At 43.9% G+C, this 24,804-nt stretch overlaps 2 protein-coding genes and 1 long non-coding RNA gene across 4 annotated transcripts; 1 reads left to right on the top strand and 2 right to left on the bottom strand.

Moving 5' to 3' along the window:
- Position 1: 1 nt before the first annotated feature.
- Positions 2-21,740, top strand: LOC147651992 (uncharacterized). The gene is made up of 4 exons (XR_015289988.1): positions 2-1,393; positions 8,707-8,816; positions 17,587-17,755; positions 20,245-21,740. It is a non-coding gene; the product is annotated as an uncharacterized LOC147651992 (long non-coding RNA).
- Positions 374-2,963, bottom strand: SRGN (serglycin). Its single transcript, XM_023930152.2, has 3 exons — positions 2,758-2,963; positions 848-995; positions 374-694 (listed from the first exon to the last, which is right to left on the bottom strand). The coding sequence occupies exons 1-3, from the start codon at positions 2,846-2,848 to the stop codon at positions 481-483; spliced, it is 453 nt and encodes a 150-aa protein (XP_023785920.1). The 5' UTR covers positions 2,849-2,963; the 3' UTR covers positions 374-480.
- On the bottom strand, positions 13,155-24,739 carry KIFBP (kinesin family binding protein). 2 transcript variants are annotated; one of them, XM_023930153.2, is made up of 7 exons: positions 24,351-24,739; positions 21,964-22,062; positions 18,786-18,865; positions 18,485-18,668; positions 17,280-17,364; positions 15,400-15,512; positions 13,155-14,669 (listed from the first exon to the last, which is right to left on the bottom strand). In XM_023930153.2, exons 1-7 carry the CDS (start codon positions 24,693-24,695, stop codon positions 13,791-13,793), a joined length of 1,785 nt encoding a protein of 594 aa, XP_023785921.2. In that variant the 5' UTR covers positions 24,696-24,739; the 3' UTR covers positions 13,155-13,790. The 2 variants fall into 2 exon arrangements, with proteins under 2 accessions (XP_023785921.2, XP_086756294.1); XM_086900168.1 differs by having other exon boundaries at positions 15,400-15,509; positions 24,351-24,727.
- Positions 24,740-24,804: the final 65 nt, after the last annotated feature.

Below are 24,804 nucleotides of genomic sequence, written 5' to 3'. Positions count from 1 at the left end.
TGGACCACGCCCCGCTGCACGTGACCTCCAGCTCCGTGCCCGCCCTGGGAGGGCGCCGCCTGGCGGCCGGGAGGCGGCAGCGCTGCGGGGGCTTCCCTCAGGACATAACCACGGGAATAAACCTTTCCCTTCGGCAGGATTTCGGGCTCTTTTTCGGGATACGCGACTGGCTGACTGCTGGAAAAGTGCAGGCGGCTCCCAGCGCACAAAGGGTTGGAATTTATCCCCTCAGGGCACGACGACTTTCCCACAGAACTGGCTGCGCACCCGTCACTATTGTTCCCCTCATTGGGATGGCTGCTGCACGCACACGCGTAAAAAGGCAGTTCAGACTGAACAACAGCGCTTTGAGAAAGCGAAAAGGGTAAAGATCTTAAGGCAAAGTTTTTATTGATGCTGGTTTAAAACCGCTTCATGGCTGTCGGGCCAGGCTCTGGGGAAGAGGCGAGGGAGCGGCACCTGAGGACGACGTCTCCAACCCTACAGGAGCAAATCCTCCTCCGACAGCTCTTCCTTCAGCTCGGTGCCTCGCAGGCTCTCCAGGAAGACAGGCAGCTTCGCCTCAGAGAAGCTGTCATTGTCACCAAGCCCCGACCCAGAGGCTGGCTCTGCTTCCACCACGGTGTTGGACCCAGAGCCGGCGTCCTCATCCGAGAGAGGGAATACGTCGCTCAGCTCCTGGTATCTTTTCATCCTGAAATGCAGAGTGGCAATTTTCTCTCTTAGGTGAACACATCAAAGCCTCACGTTACCGTGGGCGAGCCACGCTGTGACAGGTCTGTCAAGGCAGGAATAATACGTTTTGGGGTGCTAGCATTGATGACAACCACGTGGCAAATGAACTTACAAGGACGGGTCTGCCATGGGAGGAAGGATCCTGTTGGCCCCACCGGTGGGCATGTAAAACCAGGGCCCCTTCTCTTCGATGCAGTTAGCGGACCAGGCCTCAGGCCGGCACCTCACCCTCTTGTACCTCGCCCTCTGCATCGGAGCACCTGATGGAATCAGCCACACACCGTCCACGAGGACCAGAATGTTATTCACCAGATCCTACGAACTTTATGAGCACCAAATAAGGCTTAAAGGAGCGGATGAAAGTAATTTGTGTGGCCCTGATTGCTCAACCTCCGTAGAAGTAACTCTGAAGCCTTTTTTTTTTTTAACAGCTACTGACATTCTAAGAGATATTTTTGTCATCAGAGTCATCAGGCACATCTCGCACACAGCACCAGGAAATCCATGAAAAATCCCCAGGGAATCCCCTCACACCCAGCTCCAGGAAGTCCATGGGAAACCACTGCCGTCACAGCAAGGCTCATCCCCAGCTCACACTATGGCACGACCATGGGGGACCTGGGGCTTCAGCCTCCTGCAGCTCTCCTTGAAGGTGGAGGTATGTGAAAATAATGTGGAAACCTCTGGGGACAAGGCACCCTCAGAGAGCTGGCTCCTGTGCTCTCCTTCCCCTGCTGGCTACAGCTCTGCCCCCTTCAAATTCAATGGGTTGAGCTTTGGTGGGGAGGTGAGAAACTCAAGGTGTGGCACGGGAGTAGGTTTGGGGTTTATGGAGGCTCTGGGAGCACTCGCCTGAGGACAGACAGTTCAGGTAGGTGTCTCCTAGACACAACAAAACCCAGGTTTTCAGATCTGGGGCTCCCCAGGTGCCTGACTGGGGCTGTCACTGAAAATGTGTGTCTTCAAAAAATACCAAAACGACAAAATAAGGATCACATAATAAAGATAAGAGCAGTGACATTTCATCCTTCCTCTTGGTCTCATGTAATTACTTTGTTCAGAAACCTCCTGGTGCATTCTCACCCTGTTGGCATTTTATCTATTTTTTTTTCTCAGTTTCTTGGGAATATCTTTCTGTAATTACACTTCTCTATTGCCCTATATATTTCCATAATGTACTGGATGACTTTCAGCTACCTCCTACACTCTTCTGTAAAAGAAAAAAGATCTCATGGGTGTAATTTCCTGCTGCTTCTACAGTATACTCCTTTTTCATACTTATTTTCTTCTCCTCGCCTATTATTAAGAAGGTTTTTAATAATAACAGTGGCAACAAAATAAACAGCTGCAGCTGAAAAATTTGAAAATAAGCAACATGGAACAGGCAGGCCATAATCCCTCAAAGATCAGCCTCAGAGTGGTAAGGCATAATGAGAACCTATCACCATCACAGCTTTGGTTTGTGGACAAATTATGCTCTCTACATGCTTGAAGAGCAGTTTTTCTCTCACAAGAAACAAGTCCACCAGGCACGGCATCATGAATCAATATTTCCCTTTTGTCATTTTACTAGTGTATGTTGCAATATTTTACGGAATAAACCGTTTAGTTTCCTCATACTTACAACTAGTTTCTTTTCCTGCTCCCCCCAGAAAGCAGACCCTAGGAGTTATGACATGAGAACTGTTACATACTATGTCTGTAACTAACAGCAGTAACCAGACCATTGTGAAAGGGACATTTAGAAAAACGCGTATTGAGATACCTAGACTGAAAGCATACACACATGCAGCAACATATTTTATGAAGTCTTTTCTCAGAAATTGAAATGCTCCACTTGCAAAAAGCACATTTTCTTGCCATTCCCCCTCCAGAGAAGGAAACGTTAGCAAAGCAGACTTTCTGGGTACATCTCATTACCCCCAAAAGAAGGCCAGTTTGTAAAATTCAGAGGCTGCTTACTTGGCCTCCACTGCATAGCCCAGAAAGAGGATTACCAAGAAAACAACCGCCCCGTTTTACCTTGTGCCGTGTATCCCACAAAGAGGATTAAACAAATAGCCAGGAAAATCCTCCCGTTACATCTGATAAGGAGCTGCATTTTGGCTGGCATCCCTCTGCTCTCAACCAGCCTTCACCACAGCTTCACACTTCAGAAATAAGACGGAGCGAGGAGATCGACTTTTAGAAAAAGTTTCCAAAACCTCAAACCCAACCCATAACCTGCGTCACCACTTCCTGATTGACGGGAGTGAGACATGAACAGAAAAGCCCAGCACTGTGGCCTTCCTGCCTTCATCAATCCAAATTAAGAGTTGCTTTGCCTTCATCTCCTGTTTTGCCCGAGGAGGAAAGCAAACCCAGGACCCACCAGCTGGACTGAAGGTGATGTTACTGGCAGCTTGTAGTCAAGGCACACATCCCAGCCAGTTCTGCCCAATGTTGAGCGGCCTCCAGAGTGTAAAAGCAGTGCTTAACGTTCCCTGATTTTCAGTCAACTGCAAATTTGCATTGGCACTGGTGCTGCTTTCCCCTGCCTCGAGCTCATACCAGTCCACCAGATGGGTTAGAAGCCAGCTACTCACAGTCAGTACATGTTTCACCAACTGGGGAATCATCTTTTTCCACAGAAGTAAATTGTCTGTGGAATTTCATGCCAGGCTTGGGGATTTTTTTGAAAGCAGAATCACAGATGTTTACAGTAGAAGTGAAAAAAAAAATTTATTAATTTAGACAATATATTCTGTTAGAAATATATCAACTCATTTCTTGAAGGGCATAGGCAATTTGTTTGGCCAGATCATCATTGTGTGGTGCAAATGCCCCAGGGAATGTGGCAAAGGGTTTGGATCACATGTGGCTCCACAAGGAGTGCATCTGAAAAGCCATGAAAGCTCTTATATAGACAGATAAATAGAAGCTGCCTTTCAGCTGGCTCATACCTTTTTGCTTGCCTTTTGGCTGTGATTAAACCAGGCTTGATTTCACTTAAGAAGAAACGACAAACAACGGGGTTATCGAAGCAGTGGAGGTTTTCCCCAGTCGTACAGAGCGCTGCTGGATTAACTGGGGCACTGACATGTGGGCCTGATGTGCTGCAGCACCTTGTCGGTCCTGGGGCTGATAGCGCAAGTTGTCTGTGGTAAATCTATTTTTATGTGGTGGAAAGTCCACAGAGGCCCCCAGTGGGGATCCAGGCTGAGCAGTGACTTTCCCCAGGGCATGGTGTTCCACCCAAACCCCATGAAGCAGCACAAAAGACTCCAGCAGTTCCCTCACCTCTCCAGGCTGGGATTTATCAGCCAGCTGAGGGACTGAGTTGCATGTCCAGCTTTATGAGCCTCTGCACAGGGTTTTTTTTCTTTGGCACGGGAAGAAGAGGAGACTCAAACCAAGCAGGTGCAGAAGGACTCGTGTACAGTGGTTATTCTTACCACCCTCATTTCTACTTTGTATTTTTAGCATCAGATCTTTTTTATTTTCTTTTTGTTTAAGGCAGTGCTCAGCATCAATAGGAAGCTGGGCAAACACGTGAGGGAGATGATCAACCTCCACTTGCTGGAGGCTGTGGAAACTGTCCCTGCAAGAGCACCTCTCACTTTCCATTCATCACGGGTACACACTGACCCATTCCACACCCCTCCACTGTGCACAAACATCCCCAGTGTAAGAAAGCAAAACTCCACTGGCTATTTTTGCCCTTCCCACCAGCCCAGGGCATTTTCCACCGTGGCACTGGAAGTCCAATGGGACCAGTGGGCACAGTCATGGGCAACCGGGGATTTTGCAGCAGCTGGGGGAGCAAATTCCCTGTATCTGGAGGGGGATCTCTCAGAGCCAAGTTATCTGTCTTGTACCATCAGCTGGTGGGGGAACTTGTAGTGCCGGCAGTTTTGCCACACAGTTCTGTTATTTCTTCTGTGTCTGCAGCACACCTCAGGAAATGAGATCACTTTACAATTGGTAGCTATGGGAAATCCAAAGCAAATGTTTCACCCCTATCTCACGTGCATCTATGTAACAGGGCCCTGAAGCCTGCAAGGAGGGTCAGCCTGTGCCTATCTCCTGCCCTGCTGCGCTCTGCCAGTGCCCACACCCTGCTGTGCTTGGCAAGTAAAGAGTTTTACACCTTCCTACAAACATGGAAGTGATTTGAGACCTGGATCCGAAACAGTCTGGGATGTGCAGGTGTTAAAAGTAAAGTGTGCCCCTTGTGGAGTGTTGTGGAATGCCCAAGGAACACCATCTGTAAACCACTCAAGACATACAAAGAAAATAATCAGCTCTAATTTTAAAAAATCTCATCTTGGGCTAGAGCCACAAACTGCTGAAAGTTAACAAACTTTCTTTTTTTAAACAGAGAACAGCACATGAGCTAAACTATACTGGAACACTAACCTTGAAATGTGCCATGGCATGATTATCAGAGTTTAAGAGAAACAGGATTTTAAGTTAAATATTTTAAATCCACAGAGGAGAGCACAGTCACCATACCAAGGTCCACTACCTCAAACTTGCCTTCCCTCAACTGTGAGGAAGATTCATAGGATAATGTTCTTCCTGCATAGATCCTTTGTATGTAAACTGAAAGATTAAATATCCCAGCAGAGCAGGCCTACAAAAAGAAGCAAATAGATGAGGAGCAGGTATTTGAGAGTACAGTTTGCTCCTGGAGCCTTGCTCACAGCTCCTGCACTGAAGTGCTGCCATTATTTTCAAATCACATGCAAAGCAGATTTCTTAACGTGTAAAGCTTTTGCTTTTCATTTGTGCAAGGCATTAATTTGGGGAGCGGGGAGCAGATGGAGGGAGAAGGCTGCCTCAACACTGTGCACTCAGACCCCTGAGCAGGCAACCAGCACTTTCCACTATGTGCGTGAAAAATTTGGGAGTAGTCTTAAACTACAATAAACACTTCAAAATCTCAAGTGTTGAGCTGCTCCTTAGTAGTAACTTTCAGGGCAGTCGTATCTCCCAGCTGGCCTCAGGAGTAATCAGTAGTTTAGTAACATCACTAAATGTGGAGCATGCTGCAGGAGTGCCTGGCACAAGGACATCCACTCTGCTGACAAGGGCAGAATATTGGGCAAAAGCAAATCCCAGCAGTAACCCAGAGGGGCATCACAGGGGTGTTACAGTCAATTCTTTGGACAGCAACCCCTTCTCTGCTCTAGCCCAGGTAAGTGCTGATGGAACAGGTTGATCCAGAGGATGGTCTGGCACAACAGTATCAGGTCATTCCTTCTGCTGCTTTTCCTCAGAAGGCAGCACAGGTTTACTTTGCAGCCTGTTTTCCTGACAGGCAGCCAGATGGACAGATGGACTCCCATGGGTGCAGGGGCACCCACAGTCCTGGTGCTTGTATGTGAGGCTTGCAGGCAAGGCATTATCTGTCCAGGCAGGTCCTGATAAAGAAGTTTCTCTGACAACTGCTCAGAAATCAGATAAACCCTAAGTGCTGTGGGGTTGCTCTGCTCTCAGGGTCAGGTTTTCCCCTTGCCTGAGCTGGTGGGAGCTTGGCCCTGGCTTCCATGGGAATCCAAGCTGATCCCTACACCCCTCAAACACTCATCTCCATGGAACAGCAAAGCCAGCAGACAGCTGGAGGAGCTGGGGGGTCCTGAAGCACTGGGCCCTGCCTGTGATGCTCATCTCTTTATTTGCTCTGCTGAGAAAGTAGAAATACATATTTTGTACAGGTCACTGCTCTGGGAAGCAGCCGGTACAGAAATGGGTACATCTGCTACAAGCAGAGCTGGAAATGAGAGTGAAAAGAGAATGATGGCAACAGGATAAAATAGGGTCAGACAGAGCACAGGGGAGAGTGTCTGAATGGCAGCTGGGTTCAACACAAGGAGCATTTGTTCTGCCCATCTTGCCTTTGGGCAGGCAGAATAGTTTTTTTCCTGGTACTCACTGCTGAGGTGGGATGAGATTCATGAGACCTGGACATCCAACAGGCCCTAAGCACACTGGTCCATCTCAGGGAGTACCCATGAGCTGCCCTGTTAAATACCCAAAATCACCCTTGTTGCCCTTCAGAAGTGATCTCCCCTCCAGGCAGGCAGTCCAACTAAATTTAAGGATGCCTTTTGCCACCAGCTCATGTTCAACCAACCAATCTTTGGGGACTGAAAACAAAAATCTCCATTGCTTCAAAATGGCAGAGAGCTGGCAACCCAGAGGGAGAGGTTTGGGTCCATCTGGGGGAATTTCTAAATCCAGCCTTGAGTAAAAATTAATTCTTAACCTGGGTCACATCTGAGCTCAGCACCTGACCCGTGTTCACCCCTGCCCCCAGAGCATCACGGCCCAGGCAGCACATGGCATCCCTTGGCCTCTTGTGCCACAGCCTCTCTCCTCTGAGGGCAGTATCAGGGCCTGGTCCATGCAGATAAGATTCACATCTTGTAAGAAAGCACTGACATTCATCACATAGAAATGAGGCACTTGCTGCCATCTAGATCTCACAGAAGACCAACTCCTTTCTTCCCATGGTGAAGGTCAACAAGTGCTGGGGGAGATCTTTTCTGGAGATCTTTTCTTTGTGGAAAGTCATAGCTGCATCAAGATCAAGCACAGCTGCTGACAGGCAGGAAGCTGCCAACGACCTTTCCCAATCAGCCATCTCCCCTCTCTCCCAGAAGCTTTAACCAAGCAACAGGCCTGTCCTTCAGGTGGAAAAAGCAACTTTCCCTGAGTGCTGATGCTTTCTGCTTCCACCTGCTGAAGCATGGTGCAGCAGGAGGTTTTTGGCTGGCAATTTCAAGACTACAGTTTAAAAGCAACAGTTTAAAAGCAATAGTTTGTTAAGACATGACACAGAAGCCAAGCTCTGGTTACTGATTAGGGAGGCAATTTCAGCAGCTGACTGTCCTTTACAACTCCATCCAGAGCAGCACCAGCCCTGCAGTGCAAGCAAGACCTGCACAGTGGAGCCAGGGGTCATGCAGGATTTGTTGGGAAAAGGCCCCTAAACCCAGAAGGAATTAACAAGGGAGAGAAAAATGGTGGGACAAAGATGTTTTCAAGGCAAAGCCTGGTGCCCTGTTCCTCCACTGCTTCTCAGGGAATGTTTTCACTGTGAACCAGTTGGCATTACTGCATGTGTTACTTGTTCAAACTCAGCAACCCAGGAACTAGATCCAGCTACTTTTCAATCAGATGGTTTCTCCAGCACAGGACAACCTCACACTCAGCAGCTTTTAGATGCTTTTTGTCAGCCCTGGGCTCTTGCCCATAGATCCACCCCAAGCAGCTCCAGTGCCTGCACAAGTGCATAATTATTTCTATGTACAAGCACCATGGGTGACACAGACAAACTTCACACCAATTTGAGGAGAAAGGACGTCAATAGATTTGGGAAGATGAAGAGGAACAGGAAGCAGTGCTTCTCCTTTGGAGGTCTCTCCATGAGCTAGACCTGTTTCTCCCATCCTGTGTGTAAAGTGGAGCAGAGCTGATGTTTGGGCTCCAGTTAACCAGCCTGGAGTCGTAGTTCTGTGATCTTCACTGAATTGTTGGGGAAAGAGGTGAAATTATGTTTACATTAAAAGAGAACAGGGTTTTTTTTTTTAATCAACCAAAGGAGCTGGGCATTTCTTAGCTAGTTTTAAGCACATTTGATTTAGGAGAAGCATCCTTTTGTTTCAAAATGTGACAGAAGAGAAAAAGGGGAAAAGCAGGAAAGTCAGACCTGCCACAGGAGGCTCTCCCCAGGAGGACTGGCACTCCCCAGGCCTCTAAGCTGTTCTTCAATCCTTCTCCAATCTCAGAAGGATCTGCTCCATGCTCTCTGGGTGGATGCTGCTGCAGCACGAAGCAACAGTCTCCAAACTGCTGTTCCTCAGGTTCAGAAACTGCAGTGCTGACAAAGCTGCTCTTCCCCCTTTCAAGATGAGCACATCCCTTTTGAAAACATAATTTGCATTAACTAGGAAAAAATGATTTTTTGTCTTTTCTTACTTCAAGGACTCAGGGGTCAGCCAGCAGGGAAAGCTGAAGCCCAGGGAAAGATTCACCTCATCCAACATTTCCAACAAAGGGTGCAGTAGGGAGGACAGGACAGGCTGGCCAGGGAGGTAAGAGTCTCAAGATCCTTGCACTTGCACTACCTTGTGCCTTTGTAGAGAGAAGCAAAATATGTCTTTCCATGAGCCCTATGTAACTTGACTGCTCAGTAGCATAAGAAAACATTAAGGCAGAGCACATGTAGACATTAAAAATTGACACCTATTTGCCAAAAGTTCCAGATGTGGACAGGCAAGATGGATAGCAGTATCTGATACTTCCCAGGTGTCATGCAGAAGCCAGTGGCAAATATTTGATTTCAAAATAAACTTTGTTAGTGGGGGATTATGTTGGGGTTTTTGTCCCCTCCTTGTTTGCAGACCACGTGCTGGCAATCAGATGCAGTATCTCAATTTCTGTCTCCTTGTCTGCACTAGAAATGACTTCTAGGGCATCACTGCCTCAATTATTTAAAAAGTCCTGGCATTCTGGTGGAAGGAGGCACTGGGCCCACCTGATTGCATTCTCTCATGGGCTGCTGTGAAACTTCTCTGGTGTTAGCTGAACCCACTCAGCAATCCAGAGATTGCCTCAGAGCGGTTTGAGACCCTGCCTGGGAGCTTCTTGCTCTTACTCTGCTCCAGGACACTTAAATATGCAGAAAATCATTTTGCTCGTTCCTTTTTTTGTTTACCTCATGCATTTCACCCACAAATTTCAGAGTAACTCTCTGACACAAGCAGTTTGTACTCCTCTTACAGTATTCAGTGACTAACACCAGCTCACTCATTGTGTCTTTCACTGATCACTCATCCAATTCCTCTTTGTTTATGCAGAAAATTGCATTAAAAAACTCAGACAGAGAAATCCTTGTATCCTGGTCCAATACCTCCCTTTCACCACAACAATGAGCATGTAAAAAGATTTTGCTGTATTTTGTGCACACCAGATGCCAAAAGTTCAAGCACTAGATATTTAAAACACTGCCATAAACACTCAAATTATTAAAACCTTTGGTGATAAGGTACCACTTCATCAGCCACCTCTCCCTAAACAAACAGTCAGTATCACAGACATTTTCTGTTCTGAATGGAAGCAACACATTTTCCAAAGGTGCTGTGTTTCATATCCCAACAGTCTGCCTGGCTCTTCAGCTGCAAAAGCACAACCAAACAATGGTTTTGGAAAAAAGGCAGCCAGGCAAGTCGTCCTCATCAGGAAACCACTGGTTTTGCATCTACTCTTGACAAGGAAGAGTTAGAAACCACCAAAATGAAAAATGAAAAAGCACTAGGAGGCACTTTGGACCAAGTTCCTAGGAAATACGTAAAAGCACTTTTCAAACCAAAAATTAATCATTTCTAGCAAGCTCTAAAATAGCCACAGATGTTGCAATACAAGAGGAAAGAAAGTTGACAAATGCTTCTCACCACAGTTTTATGCACTTGGTAACTTTATCGTAACTGTCTTTAGTTCTGTAATTTCAAGACTACTGAAGGGTTTGCCTCGTGAGCTGCCAGACTAGCTGTGTACTCCTTTGCAGGACTACATCTGGGCATGTTATAACGAAAAGTTCCACAGAAATCATCCAGGTAACACCAAACTATCTCAATGTTTTTATAGAAACACACAAGTAATGGTCATCTTTGCTCTCTGAGTGCTGAGTGAAAAGGAGATGGGTACAACAAAACAAAAGTGAGATGGGTAAAGCCACGTGTTCCTCATTGTCTGGTGCCAAGGCTAATCTGGCTCTCACAGCATTTCTGGATGCGGAAGAGCAGTAATCACACCCAGTGTGAGCACTGCCCCATTACACTGTGCACACAGAGAAGGAAACCATCCACACCAACCTGTGCTGGGGCAGGACCAAAACTCCCCACCTGGGAGCTTTCAGGAGCACGAATGAAGCGAACCAGCCTGGGAAGTTTTGCCACATGAAGGCAGCAACCCTTGCAACACAGGGGAGCTGCTTTCCTGCTGCTCAGGGGAAGTGAGGGCTGGCTTCTGCCCACTGCCCCGGTGCTTCAGATGTCTTAAGAGCAACAAAGGTCACAGCAGTCACCTCCTGCCACTCTCCTTCAGGCCCCTCGAGAGAAAAAAAACACAAAGAGCTTGCTCTGACAGCCTTGTAGGGAGACAGAACAAGGCACTGGTTTCTTTCTCTCACAAAATACTGAAGCACAGCACAACCATCCCCATCGCTCCATTTATAACACTCTAGCCAGCATAAGAATTAAGAGTGCTTCAATTAAAGCAAAACTGGTTTTAATCAAATCACTTCTCACGAGTGTTGCATGCTATTTGAAGTACACTGAGGTTATAGCTCTGATGTCACACTTGACAGGAATTCTGCACAAACTTGGATTTCTTCTAAATCTCGCTGCTTTATGCTGGCTAAGGAGAAAGAACTAGAACAATAAAAAGGAGGTTTCACTTGTAAGACTTTTTTGCTGTACAGAAAGGAATAGAAATGCAGGTTAAACAGAGTTCACAGAAACCTAATCTTCAATTAATCTTTGAAACAAATGCCTGACCTCACACATACTTTACAGTTAAAACTCAACATTCCTGAAGGGAGCTTTGCTGCCTAATCCAACAAGCTCCCCACCTCCTTTTTTTTTTTTTTTTAACTAAATACACAATCTTACATAAGTTCATTCTCTCAAATCATTGAACAAACAGGAATTATTCAAAGGGTTTGCTTAAAAAGACATGTCTTAAAAGAAGCACAGTACTTTGTGCTGAGCATCTGGCATGATGTAGTCTCCAATAATAAAATATAATTAACTGGCAGAAGCCCTGAACATTTAGTCTAGGAGATGAAACAGCATAATTGGTTTCTGTAACTTCGTATGCATTTATATGAAATATATTTTTTAAAAAAAAGATGGAAAGCCAAAATGTTCTGGGTATTTTCAGAGGAGAGAACTCTCCAAGCCACAGTGCCAATCACACTGATTGTGCTGAAAAAGCTCTGATCCTTCTTGTATCAGCCCTTCTTAACTATGGACCTTCTCCTACCTGTCTGCTCTCTGTGGTTTCCCTGGACTCAGGGTGTTTCTCTGCACACCTGATGATGGATATATCCAATGATTAAAAGGGATCTATCTGATGGTTAAAAAGGATACATCACCCTGTACTTCGTTCACCTTTGCAGTTACTTTCAGGTAACTTTTCACACTTAGTTCCAATGAACTAAGACTAGTATTAGACTACTATCAGACTATTCCACTAAGACTGGAACACTATACCAGTATTTGAAGGGGGCAAAAAAACCCCATTTTTTTTTAAGCTAAGATAGCCCACAAGCTATCCTCTTCCAAATTAAAAGAAAACTAATGATGAGGCAGACAAACCATGCTTTATAAAATTTGCTCAAAGGCAAAAATATGGAAGGAAAAAAACCCCAAACTACTACTCCAAACATGTTTTGCTGCTTTCTATTTGAATATGAAACTATAAGTTAGTAGGAAAAAAATTAAGCTTTTAGTTTGTGGTAAAAGTGCACAATAGTTTTAACTGAAATCAGACAAAAACAATGTGCAATACAGCCTGCTGAGAAATGTTTCACTGGGAAACTAGGGCTGTCTTACTTTCAGACCACAGAAAAATCTGAATTAAAGATCTGCCTGCAGAAATGAAACTCCTAGAGGCTGACTAGACATTTATTTAGTAAAACAGAAAGAACACACACAGGCACATGCACTCACTCTCTCCCTGATTCTACAGGCACACAAGTAGCTGGTCTAGTTTTGAGTTTTGCTGCTGCTCATTTCCAGCACTCATTTGCTGGCCTGTTTGTTTGTGGTTAGCAGTCTACCTTGCAGAATTCTTTTCAGAAGAGATTTTTACCACACATTTCAGACATACATGCTTTCCCCCTTTCCCCTCACACCCTTTAAAGGAATGGGATGCTTCCTCCCCATCAATTTCCAGTAGAATCCAGTTGTTTTGACTATTCTCCTTCAGTGCCCTCTAGTGCTGTGAACATCTTCCCACCCTGTCACTGTGTCAGTGGTAAGACTGCCTGTGAACTCCTGCACAGTCACACCGTGCCTTCACTTGCCCCATGTCCCCTGACATCTCTGGCCATCATCTCTTACCATGCAGCTGGACCATGTGCTCTGCCTGCATTTCATCTAAAAGAACTTCAGGGAGGTCCCAACTGCAGTTCCTGCTCAAACAGCACCTGGGCTCCCTGAACAGCACAAAGTAAGAAGCTGCCCATGGTATCAAGCTGTGTTAGGCAAACGTCTGCAGCACCAGAGCACGAGACCTGTAACCTGTGAATGCTCTACAGTGTACTAAGAGCAGAGTATCTCCTCCCAGCACAAAGAAAGCTTGCTGCTTTCTTGCTCTGGCTTCTGGCACTACAATTGTTCATGTGTTTTTTACTGAAGACACTCGTATGGAAACACTTTCACAACTTTTTATTTTGGCCGAAGTTGAAATGTATATTATTTCTTAGGAAGACACAGGAAACAGAATTCCAAGGACCCTGAAGAAACATTTAGCCAAGCTAATCCATTTATTGAGCTTCTATCAACTAAGTTTTGATTAACAAGGGAAAAGAACAACAAGCAACATACAAAATAAATACTGAAAACAAGTTCCCTTTACATTGATAAAGTTTCCTGGGGACAGACATTAGCAGAGAAAAAATGCATTCTAGTTGGAAGAACGTGCCTCAGGTTTATTAGAAAAAAGTCTCTTAGAGAAGATTCTCTTAAACTATTTTCATACAGCACTATACTTAAAAACTGAATCATACACCAAAGTAAAATCTGTGAGGGAGAAAACGTTGATATTTACATATAGGACACACAGTACAAAGCATTAGCTGGACTTTACATTTAGAGTTTACACCGTTAGTGAGGGTGAGCTATGGACCAGGAGAGCTCAGAGTTTTCCACAGGGTTACACTAATGCAGGCTCTAGGTGGATGTCCCTGCAGACACCTTAATTCTACCAATCAGTACTGTGCCACAGCACTGGCTTGGACAGGTAACTGCACTGACAGTGCCCATTGCCTCCAAGGCAAGTATTTATACAAATGAAGACAGCTTTGTTCTTAGCCTCTCCATGCTTGCTGGAAGAAGATTCACCATCTCCTTACTGAGTTCTAGTTCAGTTTCAATGGCAGGGACAGCATCTGGATACTTCTCACAATAGTCTACCAGAAATGTGTAATATTCCAATGATGTCTGCATATTTTCCAGTTGCTTTTTGCTATCTGAAGTAATAAGCTTACCATACAGTCGTGCAATATGAAATTTAGCCACCATTGCAGGGCGAAGAACATCTTCCTCGAGTTTTTCAGGAAACACCTTATCAGGGTTCCTCAAAGAATCCAAGAAGAGTTCATAATACTTGATTGAAAACTGAGCCAGTGAATTAATCTTTTTAACTGTGTGCGAGTCTAGTTTCTCTAACCTGTTACCAATAGCCACTTTTAAATCCATCATCTCATAATAGGTGTCAGCTAGTTCACACTGAAGCTGCCTACAGATCAACAGGTAGTACTGGGGGTTCAGGTCTGCATAGATTGGCTCCAGCATGTCTATTCTACGCTTGTGCATTTTGCAGCGCCTCTCATAGTCTTCTTCAAAGAAAGCAAGTACCTTAAACAAAGCACTGTGATCCTGAACAATTTCAATATGGTCAGTAACATAACCATCAACCTGAAAAAACTCTTTTGCTTCCTGAACATAGTTCTGACCAACCAGGAAGATTTCTCTGGCTTCTTGAAAATCTAAAGGGTATACACTGCTCACTTTCTCCTCCATGGCTAAGACAGAGTCACATATATCACTTGTCCCAAAAAGGACAGCTTTTTTCCTGCCCTTCTCTTTTTCATCCTCTTCTTTTTTCCTTTGGGCTTTAAGTTCCAATTGCCTGTCTGGATCCAGCTCTCCTATGTTATCCTGAAATGAGAAAGCATGCTAATTAAAAACTAATCTGGCTTATAAAGAGACACTTACACTGAATCATTTTGAGCCACCTTCGAAATACAAACTAGTAAGCAACAAGACAGAAATCATCTATATATGAGGCCTTATATTAACAAAGGAATCATGTAAATTATATTATCAATTCTGAAAAGACATAAAATTAAGGTGGTTCAGTCTCCCTACCCCGTGTGACAAAATAGCCAAAGGAATAAATGTTAAGCCCAAAGGTTCTGCTTCACAAAGTGCTTCAGCAAATGTTGTTTTAAACATCTGAAGAAATACTTAAATAAAGTGAACTGAATCAAATCTGAATTAATCAAATGCTTGAACAAATGAGAATATCAGCACAGAAAACTGTTGCATATTAAGACAATGTTCTTACTAGCAGTTAAATAAGCAGGAATCTGTCAAATCAAGCTGCAAGAAAATGCAGCAGAGAGGAGGAAGATTTTGTGAAGCTGCTGTAAAAGCAATGCACTGATCACTCTGTACAGAGCTGATCCCCTATCTGTGATTACTCTTAAGTGCAACATTTAAGTCAAAGCATACCATGAAACACATGAAACTGCAACATATTTGTTGCAGTTCACTGGGAAATTGCTTATTCCTTGTTACCAACTGCAAATTGATTCCTCTTGCAAACATCAAAGCAGGCTTAGTTTGCTGTTAGACAATAACAGCTACAGAACAGATTTTCTGTTACCTCAAGCAATTTTCGAGCGCTTTGCAGAAGATTCAGGCAGTACTTAATCCAACACCTTGCAATTTCAGCTTTCCTCTCTGGAAGGTCCTGTTGGTCTGGCTCTGTTTCATCTGCTGAATGGACATAAACACATAAAAACTTTAAGAGAAGTCCAGGACTCCAGAAAGACCCTCAAACATTACATGCAAAGAATATACTTGTATTTAATTTCCCTTATGGTTAGACAGAAACATGTTCCCCATGTTAGTTTATGTAATTGTTCTGTGAACTGTCATTTCTGGTAGAAACCTGTATAGATTACCATGGATCTGTCACATATGAATCTGAAAATAAATAGATCATAATGTATCTTTAAAAAGACTTTTCATCTTCAAGGTGTTTTACTGGAAAAGGTTTCCAGGTCTCTTTGTAGTAAGAGGAAGGAATCAGGATAATTTATTTTCTGAGATTCAGCTGTTTGCCCAGTAATTGTTTCTGAGGATAAGGGCATTTATATTGCAATGGGCCCAGACTTGCTAGCAAAAAAGGGAACAAAATAGGGGAAACTGCCTTTGGCTAAGCTACCTGGTACAAACATACAATTTATTGACCCTACAACTTCTGTATTTTTCTCCCCGAAGCCTCCCCACTATCTTAAACAGCAGCACTGCTGATGTCTCAAGATAACATTTTCATAAACCAGATTTCAACGAAAACTCATTTCCCAGTGTCTATGCAAAAAGCAGTGAGTTATCTGAACAATGAGAGGACATTCCTGCAGGACAGCAGCACTTCTGTTCAGCAAATAAAAAGCCAACTTCAGACTCAGACCCACTGCACTCATTATTTTTCATTAGAGCAAATCAATTTCTTATTAAGGAATTACGAATTGTTGCTAATCTAAGAAAAGACACATTTATTAATTATGTCTGTGTTAGTTCATATTCCAATTAACATGATAAAATGAATGTGCTTGAGAATGGCCAATGCTGACTGTGTACTGGTCTGTCTGTAAGATACAACCTTCTGCAAGTTCACAGCCCAGCTCTCTGTCCCATGAAAAGGAAGGGAAGGTAGGATAAGCAATTATTCACCAAAACAAACAGGATTATCACTACTCCTGTGTGGTGCAGGAAGAAGTCAAGATAGAACTTAGTTGACTCAGACTTGCTCCCTATCCACAAATTAAAGCTCTATCAACTGGAAGCTTCTACTTGCCCAAGACAGACATAAAAGGGTGTGCTGTAATTAAAGACTAGGCCTAAAACGGAGCACTGACACTATCATGGAACCACAGGTCCTTAAAGCTAAGGTCAGTTCTCTAAAAGTTCCTTCTACTGCTATTCACACTGGACTGCCAAGTTGTTCCTTTGCATCAGTGCCCAGACAACAAGGAGGGCAGCTACAAAAACAGCCACTGATGAGGCTGCAGCATCCAGCAACAAAAGATAATACAAGTACCTTTTGGATTAGGGGTTTTAAAAGCTGCAGCTTTGCTCCCCCTTTTAAAGCTATTCCCAGGAAGCATCTGGTTTGGTTCACTGAATGACTGCCCTCAGATCACTGAGGCAAAATGCATTTTTAGCACATGTACAAAAGCCAAATGGGTGAACAGAGACACTGCCACTGTTGAAGTGGACATTGTTTTAAATTCCAGCTTTATTCTGGTATGCTTTCTGAAACACCAGAAACAAGCACTTGAGTTTTTCTCACAGGGTCTACAGCCAATCTTGAGCTGTAGTAGCTTTATTGAATAATATTTTATTGAATAGTATTTTATTGAATAGTATTTTAGGAAATTAACACTGGGGTAAGTTTTGTACACGTTGTTAAGCTTCAGTTTTAAACACTAACACATAATGATGCTTAATCCACAATAAGCATCATTTTTATGAACTTACCATCTTCAACAGATGGCACCTGTCCAGCTTGGCTAAAGATGACGCTGGCTGCTGCTAGACAGTGTCGAGCCTCCATAAAGCATTCCTGAGAGAAACAGAGCAGCATTTAGTACTGGTGAGAGCAGCTCAAGCACTGCTGTCACTTGGCCAAACCCCTCACCTCAAAGAGTGAGCATACATGACCACAAGGGAAATGACAGAACTGAGAGGCTCTGAAGCATATTCCCTAGGCATTGGAAGAAAACACAATTTTTCCACACCTACTGCCGAATACAATATTTTTTAATTGGTTTTTTTTTTTCTGTAGCACAGCCACAACACCAAGCCTTGCCTTTAATATTGGCTATGCACACTGAACATTCTGACTGTTGTGTTCTCTGCTACTCTGGCTGCCCTGAGGTGAAGGAAGTGATGCCTTGTGGCAAACACCATCACGGGATGTTGGTGGGAACCAGCCGGACATACAAGTCAACACCGTGAGTCAGATCTAGATTCCTTTACCCATATTTGGCAATGCAGTGTTAAATAATAAGTGCTATCAATGCATCAGAAATAGATGGAAATGAGAGGAGTTACTACCGAAATTAGCATTAACTGCCTTAGGAAAGGCAGGAATCTTTTCAAGCATCAGAAAAGAGCATCTAAATAGCCTGGAATATAGAAATTCCTAAATAAAGCTGAAGCACTTCCTAACAGTAGATTGTTTAGAATCAACACACACGTGGCAAGCAGCTACCAACTCACATGTTCACTTTAATGTTCACATAGGTCCAAACAACTCTTGAGCACATGCTAAGGTACAAAGGACAATAATTTATTGTAAACAATAAGCCATACCTTGGCCCTCAGATGCTTTTTGTTAAGAGAACAATATAAGAAAGAATCTTAAATTAAATTATTATAACCCTAAAGTTTACTTATGAACATGACATCACATCACTGCTAACATTTTATTAGCTATAGAGCTTTTCTCATGTCTACACCCCTGTTAATCTTCCCCACTGCCACTGCAACACCAGAGGAAATGCACCATGTCCCCTTCAGAACAAAGCTGACAGAAGCATCTTGTGCTAAACTTGTGGTTTTACAGGAGCACATTTTTACTTCATCAGGGAGCCCTGTCTCAAACAGCTGTTTAAACAACTGTTTTAGTTGACAGTTACATTAATGGTACAATTACAGCAGAAAAGCACTGGATATATTACCTTGGAGAGATAGTACTGTGACAAAGTGGCAGCATTACGTGCCCATTCCACTGGGTAGTAGCCACAGTACTCGAGCTGTCGTTTCAGAGTAGTGTGGCAATACTGAGCAGCCTTCTCAATCATGTCCAGGTGCTGGTAGACTTGTGCCAGGTAATACAGAGTATGTGTGTAGGCTTTTTCAAATCTGGGAAAAAAACAACAGTCTCTTTAGATTTCTTATTTTTTTTTCTCCCTAAATACACCCTCATAATTTTTTTTTTATAAAAGTAATAATTATGTAAGTATGCTGCTTAACACTCACCTTTTGGATCTTTCTTGGTCTGTGAGTTTTTCTTCTTCTGCCATGAAATGTTCACTAGGATCCAGGGGAGGATTTCCATCCTGCAAGGGTACGTGATACATTAATCAGACTACATTTCTTATTCTGTGGCACGGTGCTCCCTCTCCTGGCTGCACATCATTTACCATTTGCCAATCCCAAATCAACAAAGCTTTGCTTAACCCATTCTCAGTGCCACTTCTCTGGAGCAATTCCACAACACTCAGGAGATTTAGAGGATGGAAGTCACAATTCCACACAGAATGACAAGGTTCACAGCTTGTAGGAGACTTCTGCTTATGTACTCAAAAGCAATGCATGCTGCCTGCACCTGAGATACTCAGCCTCGATTCTACAGGACTCTACTGGGCATCTTTATTTTGTACAATAACATACTGGGTTTGGAGGCATCAATTTAATACCAAGCACACCTTCATGTGTGAAATATTCGTTTGCCCAGCTGCACTGATCAGCAGCAAGAAAACATCCTGCAGGAAGTACTGCAGAGAACATGAAGTGCAGAGTGCTCAGCAGAGCTGCTGTGAAGATTAACTTTTGCAAAGCATCCACAAACTGGCAAGATCATTTACTCAGACAAATGAGACAACACACATCATCTTTGAAGGATGAAGCTGCTAAACCTTCCTATCAGGCATAACCTACATGCAACTTATTAAACATGGTAATTCCCACCATTAGAAGCACTTTTTGTTCTTTAAACCACGAGTTTTATCAGAATCCTTACACAGACAACCATACACCTTCTGGCATTGCTGTATCCAAATCTGTCTTAAGACAGCTGTCACTAATGTTACCAGACAGCTCACAGGCAAACCCAACAGATCAACACTGCTTATGGCACCGCTCTATTAGTCTGTGCTTATCCCCTTTCCTTTGCAATTGTGAATAACTTCAGGTGTCAATTTTAACACTTCAAATGAAACCATCTTTTAAAGACAGATTTTCTCCCATTACACAGCGCATCCTGGAGAGTGTCCAACGTGTCTGCCAAAGCCCAGGTTAGTGTGCACCTTGTCTAGCCCTTTCCTAATCATATTTCTTTCTTAGCCCAAGAGAAAAGCAACAAATAAAAATCAGTTTCAATAAATACTTTTTATGAGTTAATACAGACTTCAGCAGGAACAGGAACAAGGGCAGAGAATTCACTCACTTTACAGGGAAGAACAAACATGTGTTTGGACAGCTTCTCAATAAAAATCCCTGAATGGGCTGGTTTACTTGCTTTGAATAAAAGTGTTTTACTCATCCTAAAAAATAAACAAATGTACCTGAAACAGATAGTGACAAATAAACTAAAGCATGTTTAACCTACCAGAGGCATGTAGATTTTTGTATATGATCTTTTAATCTGTAGGTTTCTGTTTACACCTCATTAGTTTTTAAGAGGCCAATTTGTAACTCTTTCTATTGTTTTCTTTAGATACAAATGTTCTAACAAGATTTGGAGTATATTCTGGCAAGACTAGAGCTATTCCTGCAAAGGAAAGAACTGAAACAACACAGTAAGCAAAACTCTTGCCTCCTTCCTGTATCTGCAGATCTATCTCTGATATCGAGCCTTATGCCTTTACTTACCCTCAGAAAGAGCTCTCCAACTCTCCTTTCTAAGTGGACTTCATTAGCCCAAACTCTTTGCCTTGGTTTTGCTTTAGAGGGGGAAACCACCCTATCCAATTTGTAAGTTAATTAGACCCAGTCAGTAAATAACTAAATCCACCAGCTCAGGAAAATGTCTCCATCATCAGCAGTTTACCAAAGACTCCTTGTCAGGAAGGCTTCCTGACAGCCTAAAAATGGAGAATGTTAAGAAAAGTATAATCACATATTTATAATTTCTGAAAGACAAATGTTGACATCATTGCATAAATCTGTAGTTTCTTCTAAAAGCATAGTTATATGTGACTAATGCCCTGAACTGTAAGTGGCAAATAATGCTGGGGGGAAAAGTGCAGCAAGCCATCATCAGGTTGGTATAACCCTAGTCAGGCAGCAAAGCTCCAGAAGAAATATTCAGTAACCACTACTAACAAAAATTTAAAGTTTCAGAAAAGTCTACAGTGCAAATGTGAAGTATCTGGCAGCACCTTAATCCACTATATCATAGTATCAGTTTAATTTCATAATCACTGGAGCAAGTGCCAGAAGCTTTTGGCAGTCATGTGATAGCTGGGGCTGGGTATAAATATCAAAGCTGAACATCAGGAGTTAATTAGAGAGAGAGTCTGTAGAGTGATGCAGTATCTCTGGTTAGCCCAACTGATCCAGAGAGCAGGAAATAAGCTTTTCAGCACAAGTGGGGATTTCTTCTAGATCTATTACCTCTCCTATCACTGTAGGCCAGCATGGCTGCAGAGCTGCAAAGAGGACAGTAACCAACCAATAAAGATTTGCCCATTCTAATAATCTCCACAAGTATAATTGGGACTCTAAACCAATTTCATGGTAAAACCTGAACTGAACCTGTAATTTCATGAAACTAAGGTCTGTCCAACCTATTCAGCTGTCCTGAGATGCAGCTACTGCTTCTTGAAGGCCACAAATGTTTTTTAGCTCACTCCAGAACTGTCCCTGAGGCAAGTCAGTGTAGGAACAGCTTTGCAAAGAGCTTAAAAATAGCACAAGGGAGTCTTTGTAGGATATACAGCAGAATCCACAGCGCAAAAGGTTGTTTAATATGCATGAGAGTGTTAGCTGTCTGTGAGACTGTCCTCTTGGATATGGAACTAAACTACTTGCCCCTGCAAAACACTGCACAGTCAGAGCAAACCATGCAAATAGTAGTTTTGTTTCCTTTTCCCACTGAAAGCAATGGACATTTTAATTGCATTTCCAAGATAAGATTTAATAATAGTCCTCATTAAAATCCAAATTCTACCAGGTGTCAACTTTGAATTATTAAAGAGCTTTCAAAAGGAACCAGTATTTTTGAGCAAAATTATTTTCTGTGTCGAAATTAGCTAGCAATGCTCTAATTTGCCTTGTCCTATACTGCAGGGCAATCCATATAACTTGCCAAAAGTATCACAGCAGCCAGTATAAAGCACAGAAACTCAATATTCCACTGCATGTTTATTTCAAAGATTACTTAACCTGCGAGTGGCAGGTGAAAGCAAGACCTGACACGATATTAACACAGTACCTCTTTCATGTATTGATTGTACAAGGCTTCTGCAGATTCCAAGTAAGTTTGTGCAGTTTCAATTTCATCCCTTTGAGACCACAGGATCCCCAGATTATTCTAAAGGTAAAAGAAAAAAAAAAAAATAGTCACATTCTATTTACATTACACATTTTTTTCCCAAACAATTGATCAGTCTTTATCCTTATACGTGTGAGTGTTCCAATACAATGGATTTCAAAAAGCAGAAATCGTGCCCACCCATTTCACTGTGAGTTGCTCAAAAGGAAGGGGGTTTTCACACAGCAAATTTCACATAAAAAATAAACCTCACAGTCCTTCTCTGTTTACACTGGTAGATAAGGACTAGCATGTTCAAATAATGAGCTTTTTCCACAGGGTGTGTTCTGCATCCAATTCATACAAATATCATAAAAAGAGACAAGAAATCAGAAATTTGTTAACATGACTCCACAGAAAAAAATAATAGGAAAAAAATATGCTAGGAATGAATGCTTGCATATTTTCAACAATGGAAAGAGATGAAAAGCACCTCTGAGACCCAAAAGCTACAGATTACTGCTTTCAGATTTAAGTTCAAGCAATGTACATGGCAACTTACTGCATCTGTGAACCCAGCTTGGACAAAAAGTGCATCTAATTTTGTTAGTAAAATGAAAGTGTTAATAATAATCTATGTCTGATGTGCTAACTTAAACCCTAGGCAGTGCTGTTACAAAACTCAAGAGGGCTAAAAAAAACCCCCAAAACCTTCAAAATAATTAGAATGTGTAGCTGTATGCCAGCCCTGTGTCCCTTTCCATTCTACTGTTTTTGTAAGAAAGCACATCACATACTGCTTATGAACTGAAACACTTTGCCGAAGGCCAGGCAGTGGAACGGACCAGATTCCATTAGACACAGACTGAGAAACACAATCTTATGCAAAAGCTTAGAAATCAGCTCAGAAGTGGGGCTAAAGAAAGAGGCCCAGCAGGAAAAAGGAATGCTGCTTCTTACAAAGTAACAGTCAGTGCTGCAGCAACACACTCCAGACATCCCAGAAGGCAGAGAAGTACTGACAATCACTGCTTTTAAATCAGAAATGGTTTAAATTAAGCACTCAAACCTGTTAGCCCTTGGGACCGAGGGCTGAGGGTTCATTTCCCAGCACTGGGCTCAGCTCCACACCTCAGGACAGTGCCAGGTAACAGCAGACCCATCACTGTTGGAGCACAGCACTTCATATGCATGACACACTTCATCCTGCTGCTCCTGAAGGCCCCCAAACAGTGAAGTCCATGCAGACTTTGGGCTAACAGAGAGAAGAGCTGCTTTCCAGCACACCAATTCAGAAGCACAGCGGAACCTCTGCTCCTGAGCCACATCCTCCCATGAACATGTGGGAAGATGTTATCTTATTTCAGCTGGAGCAATCTCCTTGCCTTACAAAGGGTGACAGGTTTGCAGCAGCGTGTCCAAACCCTCACACTGAAGGACAAGGAGCAGATGTAACCTCACTGCTCCAGACAACTCAGCTAATTTAACCAGGGTAAGACAAGCATTGTTTCACTTGCACATTTCCACGTCAGCTCACAATTCCTTGACAGTTTGATGAGGAGCCCTTATGGAGCCTTCTCTAATTAGGGCAACCATTTTTGACAGAGATATCTAAATAACTGCTCTATTTCATGTACATCTAGAGTCACCTAAGATACCCAATATACACCAACTACCATGAGAGATTGCTCAAGTAAAGGCCCTTCTGTGAATCTTCATGTAGCAAGAACTAATTTTGGTAACAGCATTCCCTTCTTCAGAATAAAGAGTAATATTATTACTTCAAGCACCAGCAAAACTGTATTTACCCATCTGGGACAAAATGTAATAGCTGAAAATATAACAGGCAATGCTGAAAAGCAAACAATTTATGGTTTCAGGATAATGCATCAATAAAATCATCTCCCAACGTCACTATGGCAACCAATGAGCTGAGGAATCACAAATAAATTCTGGACGTAGTGAGGTCTTTCACTAATTTATTCGTGCACAGTTCTTACAAGTTTTGTCTCAGTCTGTCCAGAAGAGCACGCTGCTCTGTCAAAACCCAGTTTCAATGAGAATATATTTTAAATGCTCTGCACGCCCAGAGGCATCAGCAGGAGGCTCAGAACCAGAAAAGCACCCCTCCAGCAGCCAGCACCTGTGAATGATTCCTTCCAGGAAGAACCGAAGGCCAGGGCTGCCGTGTTTATTACGGTAAAAGGAGCAGCACCTGTCGGGACAGGGCAGCGCCCCGGATCCCTTGGCAGCCCATTGCAGAGCAGCCGGCACAGCCCGCAGCCGCAAGGCCCCGCTCCGCCTCAGCCCCCCGCCCCACGGACACGCCGTGCGGCCTCCCAGCCCACCTGGGCCTGGATGTAGAGGGACACGCAGTCCGGGGAGAGGCGGTGCGGCTCCAGGAGCTGCGTGCAGCGCTGCAGGTGCTCCTCGCCGGCCGACAGTTCCTCCGTATCGGTGTGGTTGACGCCCAGCTCGTACTCCAGCACGGCCCGCCGCACGGCCAGCACCGCCTCGCCGCCCTCCTCGGCGGCGCTCAGCAGCTGCTTCACCTCCTGCAGCAGCGCCCGAGCGCTGTACTTGGAGCGGTACGGCTCCGTCTCGGGGTCCTTGAGGGACTCCACGGCCGAGAGAGTGCGGGCGGCGCGGAACTTGGCGCACACCGCGGCCCATCCTCCGCCCGCCGCCGCCATCTTCCCGCGCGCCCGCTCCGCCCCGCGCGCGCGCGCCCGGCCCCGGCCCCGGCCCCGCCCCGCCGCCATGGCCGCGCCCCTCAGGCGGCGCCGTGAGGGAGGCGGCGAA

This window comes from Cyanistes caeruleus, chromosome 8 (assembly GCF_971803275.1).
Source record: "Cyanistes caeruleus chromosome 8, bCyaCae1.hap1.1, whole genome shotgun sequence".
Taxonomy (NCBI): domain Eukaryota; kingdom Metazoa; phylum Chordata; class Aves; order Passeriformes; family Paridae; genus Cyanistes; species Cyanistes caeruleus.
The sequence above is the reverse complement of the archived record's forward strand: the minus strand, read 5'-3'. Positions and strand labels throughout refer to the sequence as shown.

Excerpts from the sequence above, each read along its gene's own strand:
- KIFBP (XM_023930153.2), bottom strand. The coding sequence starts at position 24,695 with ATGGCGGCGGCGGGCGGAGGATGGGCCGCGGTGTGCGCCAAGTTCCGC. Across the intron at positions 18,669-18,785 it reads GACCAAGAAAGATCCAAAAG|ATTTGAAAAAGCCTACACAC; the intron begins GTGAGTGTTAAG and ends TTTTTTTCCCAG. Across the intron at positions 14,670-15,399 it reads GCGCTCGAAAATTGCTTGAG|GATAACATAGGAGAGCTGGA; the intron begins GTAACAGAAAAT and ends TTCTCATTTCAG.
- SRGN (XM_023930152.2), bottom strand. The coding sequence starts at position 2,848 with ATGCCAGCCAAAATGCAGCTCCTTATCAGATGTAACGGGAGGATTTTC. Across the intron at positions 996-2,757 it reads TGTGGGATACACGGCACAAG|GTGCTCCGATGCAGAGGGCG; the intron begins GTAAAACGGGGC and ends TGATTCCATCAG. Across the intron at positions 695-847 it reads CCCATGGCAGACCCGTCCTT|GATGAAAAGATACCAGGAGC; the intron begins GTAAGTTCATTT and ends TCTGCATTTCAG.